The sequence below is a fragment of the Setaria viridis genome, chromosome 2 (genome assembly GCF_005286985.2).
Source record: "Setaria viridis chromosome 2, Setaria_viridis_v4.0, whole genome shotgun sequence".
NCBI lineage: Eukaryota > Viridiplantae > Streptophyta > Magnoliopsida > Poales > Poaceae > Setaria > Setaria viridis.
This window is the reverse complement of record NC_048264.2, coordinates 19,986,921-19,995,175: the sequence shown is the minus strand read 5'-3', so window position 1 is coordinate 19,995,175 and position 8,255 is coordinate 19,986,921. Positions and strand designations below refer to the sequence as shown.

At 42.1% G+C, this 8,255-nt stretch overlaps 1 protein-coding gene across 1 annotated transcript; it reads right to left on the bottom strand.

Moving 5' to 3' along the window:
* Nucleotides 1-1,784: 1,784 nt before the first annotated feature.
* LOC117842831 (CASP-like protein 5B3) lies at nucleotides 1,785-7,328 on the bottom strand. The gene is made up of 3 exons (XM_034723355.2): nucleotides 3,368-7,328; nucleotides 2,387-2,519; nucleotides 1,785-2,139 (listed from the first exon to the last, which is right to left on the bottom strand). Exons 1-3 carry the CDS (start codon nucleotides 3,496-3,498, stop codon nucleotides 1,927-1,929), a joined length of 477 nt encoding a protein of 158 aa, XP_034579246.1. The 5' UTR covers nucleotides 3,499-7,328; the 3' UTR covers nucleotides 1,785-1,926.
* Nucleotides 7,329-8,255: the final 927 nt, after the last annotated feature.

The window sequence follows — 8,255 nt, the reverse complement described above, 5'->3', positions numbered from 1 at the left end:
GCGGTGCTGGCGGTGTTGGCTTTCGGCGGCGGCCGGTGGCGGTGCTGGCTGGCGGCGGCGGCCGGCGGACGGAACAGGTTTTTTTTTTATTTTTTCAACAATTGTATGCCGAGTGTTTTCTGGCCACTCGGCAAAGTCTTTGCCGAGTGCGCGATAGAAAACACTCGGCAAATCCTTGTTTGCCGTCACTAAGTTTGCCGTGTGCCGTTTGCCGAGTGTTACACTCGGCAAACGGCTCGCCGAGTGTATTTCGCCCTTCGCCGAGTGCCCCTGGCACTCGGCGAATTTCTTGTTTCCCGTAGTGTGCCCTGCTTGGATTTTGCTCGAGAATGTGAAGTGGGCTGAATATGTTTACACCGTTGGGCGAGAAGGATTCACTCAAGCTCTGGATCTAATACATAACAGAGATGTCTTTTTATTTGGTGCAATTAGTTAAGTGGTTCAAAAGTCATGGTCAAAACAACAAGCAACTCAGAAATTAAGTTGTGTAGATATAACCATGCATACTAAAAATTGTATCTAGAAAAGTTAAAACGACCTACAATTTTGAATAGAGAGAGTGTTCCTTATTTTAATTTTTCCCCACATCTTTGGGTAGTTCCGATGCCAAGGGCATGACGTTGGGTTCTCATCGAGATTAAGTATGTTTTCAGGTTTATTTTCTTTCAAGTAATAACTAGCTACGATGCATTTAATTGGTCTATTCGCACCGGCGTCAATAAGAATTGACACGAATAAAGATATAAACTTACCGGTGTTATTTCACCCCAGCACGTTTACTTAAATGCACCGGCACAAATATTTTAATATTATAGCCAGTTTAAAATTAACCTATTAGAATAGTGATTAAATGTAGCTGTGTGAATTTTGACCGATTGGGATGAATTTGAACGGTTACAGCGCGATAGTCAAGAGAGAAGTTGAAGCACTCAGGTCAGGGTGTGAAGTGGAGAGAGAAGTTGAACCGCTGGAGAGAGAAATTGAACCGCTCAGGTCTCCTCGATGAAGGGGTGTGAAATCGAGAAGTTGCAGGACTTCATCTTCGACAATGGTTACCAGACATCGAGTATTAGTTGTGTATATTCCCAGCATTTCATCGATAATTTTGATCGTCATCTCACTCAACATCGTCTCTGTGCCCCACGCCTCTTTGCTTCCTTTGATCCATCGAAGCCCCTTCTCCAAAAGTGTAAGTTGTGATACGTACATGATCTCAAAATTTCTTTTGTTAATTTATTTTATAGCCGAATTATTTCTGAATCTTAATTTGTATCCTTTAATCTAGATCTAGATATGGCTGGCATAGACGATGTCGAGTGGCCGCCAACACCAATTGACGAAAGTTCGTCTCTCACCGCATGCTTAATCAACTTGACATCAGCCCTGGTAATCAGACAGAACTTGTGGTGACTCCTAGCCCTAGCTCTATTCTGGTGTTGAGTCCATTCATGTTCCATTCCTGGGTCCAGCGTGCCTGAGCACCCCTTCCTTTGGAGCTAAGCCTCCATGGGAAAATTAAAGGACCTCACCCCTGCGGTCCTGCCTTTTGAAATTTCCTGCTATTGAATATAAATTTCAAAAATATGATTTGGGTGTATAAATCCCCACTAAAATTTAATGTCCTTTGGCCACAGAAGTAATTAAGACAATGTATTTCTAAATGGTCTATGATACAGACAATGGAAGCCTGGATTTATGCATTCAGAGCCATCGGCTTAGATTCACAAGCTTCCACCCCCATTGAAAGTTAATTAAATGCCTCAAGCACAAGCAGAGTCACAACAGGACACTTCAATTTATCTTTCATACTATATTATAACCAGTAGGGACTACCTCCTGTATATTTCTTTTGAAACGAAATCAGCGGAAAAGTTGCCGATTATATTAAAAAAAAGAAAAGCTCAGATTAGAAAAAATACATATAAGTCACTCGACAAGTGAGACGAGCAGCCAAAACGTGGAACCAGCAGATGCAGCTATGAATGACCATGCCATGAAAGCTAGGATGACTGAAACTTCATATCGACTGCATGAAAGATACTGGTAATCGTGCACCCTGCAGAATTGGGAATCTCTCACGAGAAGGATGGCCACGCCAGCTGAGGAAGAAGCTGCTGCCATCGAGGCAATCCCCAATACCTGTCACAAATACATCGCTCATATAATCTGCCCAAGGTCTCGGTTGCTAGTTGTTTGATAGTATGGGAAGAAAAAGGATCAAGCAATATGACATTCCAACATTCATCAAGGAAAGAAAAAAAATGTTCCTAAAATCAAATTGGAAGTTCATGCTATTCATTACATGAACTACTCAACTCCGTGCTTTTAGAAAAATTGAAATGTTAGTGATGGAATAGTTGAAGAGACAAAAGTAAACTGCTTATACCCAATCACCGATGAGGTACTTCCATACATGCCGAGTGTTGTGAAGATCCCAGTTAGTCTTCAAAGAATGAATATCAATACAAGCAAGGATGAAACTCCAAATAAGCTGCAGGCTCATTGATAAAGCCATGAAGCTGGAAGAAGAAGAAAGAGAGATCAGAATGCATGGTTGGATAGAAATCAATAGGACTGTAGATGATTTCAAGGATGCTCATTATTCTGAACGGTAATAATTCATTAAAGAATCAAGTACTCCCAATTCTGCAGGGTGCACGATTACCAGTATCTCAGCTATGTACGTACTGTACGTTCCTAGCGAGCCCCTCCCGCTCTATTATTACTTGGATAGTTAATGAACGTAAATCTTGGTTTTCGCAATATTTTTTATGACCCGTATTTCTCATGGTGAAGCCCGTCCAGTTCAACTATTCAAACTTAACTCCCAATTCATATAGACAGTAGATCATTTACGGGCAAAAGTTCCCACGCAGTAAATATGGTGCGAACGAAATGCCTGACAAACACTTGATTCTCCATCAACGTTTTCCACTCACCGCACTAAAAAAAGGTCAAAAAATAGAAGCTGAATGTCAAAAAATAGAAGCTGTAAGCTAGGTACACTGATTTGCGGCAAAACAAAAAGAAGAAAACATAAAAATAAACCATCAAAAATCAAATTTCTTGAAGGCCCAAACTTTACAATATGAAACTACTGAACTGTAGGGAGCATCAACGTATCTTATTTCACAAGTTAACATCAGTTCATTAGTTCTGAGATTGGCATCACAAAGAAACTTTATATATAGAATGTTTAGCATACTGCATCCAAATCCAGAAGGCACACGCGGCTGCACCTCGAGAAACCATTCTCCGTCTAGATTTGCAAGAAGCAAACCCACCACTTTGTTGATTCCTATGCGTTGTAGGAACCAGAAACATCATTACCTAGACGTACGCAAAAAATCAGTTTGGGGGGCATTACCAGAAAGCGGAGTAGTTTGTGAAGCCGAAAGCGGAGGCCATGGCTGCCAGAGAGGCGGCGGCGCACACGAACTGCGACACCCGCAGCGCCAAGCCGCTCCACGTCCCTGGGCTCCCCAGTATGTCCTTCATCTCTTCGCCGAGCTATAGACCAGTTCCTGCGCGAGGCTAGCACTAGCTAGCTGCAGCAGGTTGGAAGAGGAAGAGGGAGAGCCAGCTGGTACAGACACTTTTAATTTCTGTGCTCTCTTGATTGTGCGGATCGGAGCTGGTAGCTGGGATGGATCACCTGGTCTGGCGCTCGCATCCTTGATCTTTATTACCCATCCATCCCAAATTATAAGTCATTCTAAGAATTTTAGAGAGTCAAAGTATCTCAAGTTTGACCAAATTTATATGATAATATAATAACATTTATGATGTCATCTAAGTATCATTAGATTCTTCATCAATTATATTTTCATAGTATACCTATTTGATGTCATAAATCTTTATAATTTTCTCTATAATTTTAGTCAAACTTGAGATGCTTTGACTCTCCAAGATTCTTGGAATGGAGGGAGTAGATGGTATGGATCCTGTCATCGTCTCGCAGCAGTCGCCACTCGCCATGCTGAGAATTATTGCATTGGTTGCATGTATTGTGCTGCTTGCTTCCGGATATTGCCTCCTACTCCTAGACGACGTCAACCAAATTAAGTAGTACTCCCTCCGTTCCAAATTATAGGTCGTTTTGACTTTTCTAGATACATAGATATTATTATGCATCTAGACATAGGGTATATCTAAGTGCATAACAAAGTCTATGAATCTAATAAAGTTAAAACGACCTATAATTTGGGACGGAGGGAGTAGGTGTCTACTGATTTTTGAAGCTACGTACATATCTGGTAGCACTAGTGTTTCCTGTGTGTTTATAAAGCTAGAATCCACATGACCAATTGGCCATCAGTTGAGTGTAAATTAGAAACTTATTAATTCACCCACCAGCTTTGGTTCCCTTGTTTATACACATACGTCCGCCTTCAGGCAGGGCCGGGTGAGTATATATGACAATAGCTCATCCTCCTCTCTCTTCTAGTGCTAGACCGGCCATTCATTTTCCTCCGCGAGGTGGGCCCATCGTTCCCTTTTTGGAGCCTCACTGTAAAGAAGGGATCCAGGTTGACTCTCTTGAGTCTTGACAGCATAGTTTTTCCCTGCTACATAAGCAAGCGTGATTGTGTCCATCCATGAATTTTTAGCGAGTGGCAAGCTTCGCTCTCTGCTGCTGAAAATTTTCAACATGTTTTCGGGCATTCGTATCGGATTTAGTTTTACGTCCGTTTCGTGAAATGGAGACGCGAGGTTGTCCTTGCACTACTCCTTCGGCACGAGAAGCGCATGCTTGCATCAGTCTTGGTCGATCGCGGTTAAAGCTATATTTCACGGTGCATATGGGTGGCCATGCATGTCCGTCTTAGAAGTCATGTGCACTTTCCTCATGTTCATGGGTCATTATTCATTAACATAATCAACTACTAGTAGTTCATGGGTCATTAGCGTGCTGGTTTCTTCATGTCTCTTTTGTGAGGCCATGTGCATCCCCATTACTTAGAAGTCGGGAGGATTTCAAAAAAATTTACCAACTTGATGTAATGATCTTGGAATTAATTAACCTTCCTTTATCAAAAAAATGGTTAACAGAGTGACTTTTCCTAACACTTCCACGAGCATCTTTTGTAGTCCATTAGTTCCAAACTATAAGTCCACCTTACCTTTTTCCTATGTCAAAATTCTTTTAACTTTGACTAAGTGTATAGGTAAAAACACCAAAATTTGTGACATTCAAAGCAGTTTCATTAAAATTTACCATGAAATATGCTTTAATAATGCATTTATTATTATAGATGTTAATATATATTTTGTAAAATATGGTTAAAGTTAGAGACGTTTGACTTTGGAAGAAAGTAAAGTGAACCATATCCCTTTGTTTTAGAAAGAATACAATTCTAACTATGCACCTGAATGGATGGAGTAATTTTTAACATAGGGAGTAGAGTATACGATAAGGAATCCCCCTTTAGTTGTAATTTAGTAATAGATAGGTTTGTTGAGGATATAATCTTGAAAACATCCATTGTGCCTGATGAACTTAAGTTGCGTGATACTACTGTGATGCATAATGCATCAATATAGTTGCATACTAATATGAAGTTGAAGAATATGACTCATTTATATATTCGGAGAATATTTCAAATATCTAATTAAACTGCCTACATCTAGTTGTTCGCACATTTGTGATAATGGCAGTTGATCCACAGCATGGAAAAGGTAAAATCATCCCGAAAGTGCACAAGTTGTCAGCTGAAAATGACACCGATGCAAGTATATAACTAGTTTCTCATCCAATATTGAAAAGTTTCCAAATAAGTGCACTGCTTTACTTTTTCCATGTCGTATTTCCCTCTGGCCTTTTTATAATATAAGGTAATTCACTCCGGCCTGTCTGACAAGCTACTGGTTTCCATTAATCAAACCGCTGATTATTCAAACAGTTAAAAGTTTTCTTGAATAGCAAAAATCCATAGCAAAATGTTAATGCAATGGTTTTCCTGATAGTACAGACGCAGACGCTCACAACATGCACGCACACTCGCCCATATATATAAACACACCCATGCAACTCTACCCATATGGGCACCTTTAAAAGACTGAGTCGATAAATCCTTAAGATTGATGAAGGCATCACCAGTACCTCGTTGTCAACGGACATGTCACCTATCACTGAAGATTAACACTGTAAAATCCTGGAATAAATCCAGGAAAATGCGAGCACCCGTGGTGAGTCGAGGACTCGAATCTGGATGGACATGTTAATCCTACCAGCTGAGCTACGTTCAGTTTGCAATAGCTCAAACCCAACTAATAGCTCAACGAAGTATATCTCATGCCAAGTCACAACAATATCTATGCTTTTCACATGCAAGAAACATCCTTTCGATTTATATATTTTCAATGGCATGCATGCAACATGCCCCCGTGTCGCTATTATTGATCTATAAAAACGATGTCGCAAGTAGTACCATTCGTCCACTTATCTTATACACTTCCTACATTCATTTTAAAGATAGGTCATTTTAATTTTATAGGTTCGTAGATTTTGCTATGCATCCACATGTACATTATTCCTGGAAAACCAAAATAAACTACCATTTGGACAGAGAAAGTAGGTAATTGCAGTTACCTATAGTCACGAAGGTGTGCCATGACCGAGGCGCGCGGTCGTGGCAGGCGTCGCGGAGGATCACATGGGCACTCGGCGGTCACCAACCTCATGAAGGAGTTCGTTGCGGCAGAGCTTTGGCGGTGTAGCCCGTAGCCGCTCGTCTTTGCTGCCGCTCGCGTCGACCTCAATCCTCGATGGCTCGATCCAGCGCCGGCGGACCTTGATTCGGCGGGTCGGAGCTCAATCCTGTGCCGGCAGATCGACCTCGATTCGGCGGGGTCGGAGCTCGATCCACTGTCGATGGAGATCTATTTGGTGTGTGCCGGGCGCCGGCGGACCTCGATTCACCGTGGGCGGAGTGGCGACGGTGGATTTTGATTTGACAGCGATCATGCTCTTGGCCTTGGGGGGCGTAGAGCGCCACCGTCCGCTGCTTCGAGACCTCGAGCTGCTTCTTCCTCTCTGCCGCGAACGCCGCCGGCGAGGCCAGCGCATCGGCGAGGGCGCGGTCCATGCGGAAGTCGTCCGCGGCGCGTGTACTCCCGGATGTTGTAGTTGGAGAACTGATTCGTTGAGCGAAGAAGGGACTGGAAGAGGGTCATCATCTCTACCCGGGTCGAGCCAGCCATACTTGCGTATCGATAACTTTCGAGATGGAGAGAGACGAAGACGGAGAGTGCTGTTTGTACTTTCTGTATTCTCGCTGTGAAGAAGCAATTACTAGTATACCCTTTTTTATTAGAAACAAATAATTAAATTCGCAACCGGTCCCGCTGTTTTTTTTTGTCCCACATATTTAGTACTTTTCTGTAGCTACCTCGAGGTGCTTGCTACTTTTTTACCATACAATTTCAGTCACTGGACGGGCTCTTATTTTTTACAACCACCTTAACATTTCTCAAATATAATATATATATTTCTCAAAACAAATGTAATTGTGTTGATATGTGTAGTGTAAAAAGACCATGCCACAAAAAATCCTAAATCATCAAGGTGAGGAAAGCTACTCTCAACTCCATCTTTTGTAACCGTGAAGATGACGCTTTGTGTCAACTCAACGGGAAAGTACAGTAACATGCTTTAATTTGGAGTTCGGTCGACGCGCGCGTCAAAGGAACGAAGCCACCAGCTCCATCTATTTGCTTTCCAGTCCTACGTGCGTCCAAGTAATCAGGCATCTCCAACTTTTTCTTTGCCATGCATCGATCACAGATACTTCCATTCCTGGGTCGGGGACGTGTGGGCGGCTGGCCTGGCTCCTTCCTCTGGAGCGCGAGCTAGCCACCATGTGAAGAGAACGTTCACGCATTCTGTCTAGCGCTTTTAATTAAGTGGATGATTCTGATTTCTTTCACGCAGAATGTGAAAATGTTAAATTATACTTCCTTCATTCCAAAATGTAGGTTGTTTTGATATTTTTATGTTTATAGATTTTGCTACGAATCTAAATATAGTATATATCTAGGTGCATAGTGATATCTATGAACCTACAAAACCCAAAATGATCTACAATTCGGAACGGAGGGAGTAGACAACATCTCTCACGTAGAGTACAATGAAAAATCTACGCAGGGCAACGACTGCATCTCCACTCTAATTGAAATTAAATGTCTCGAGCAGAGTTGCAAACAGGACGGTGACAGAGCACGTGAAGTCGCTCAGAAAGTAAAACAAACAGCTA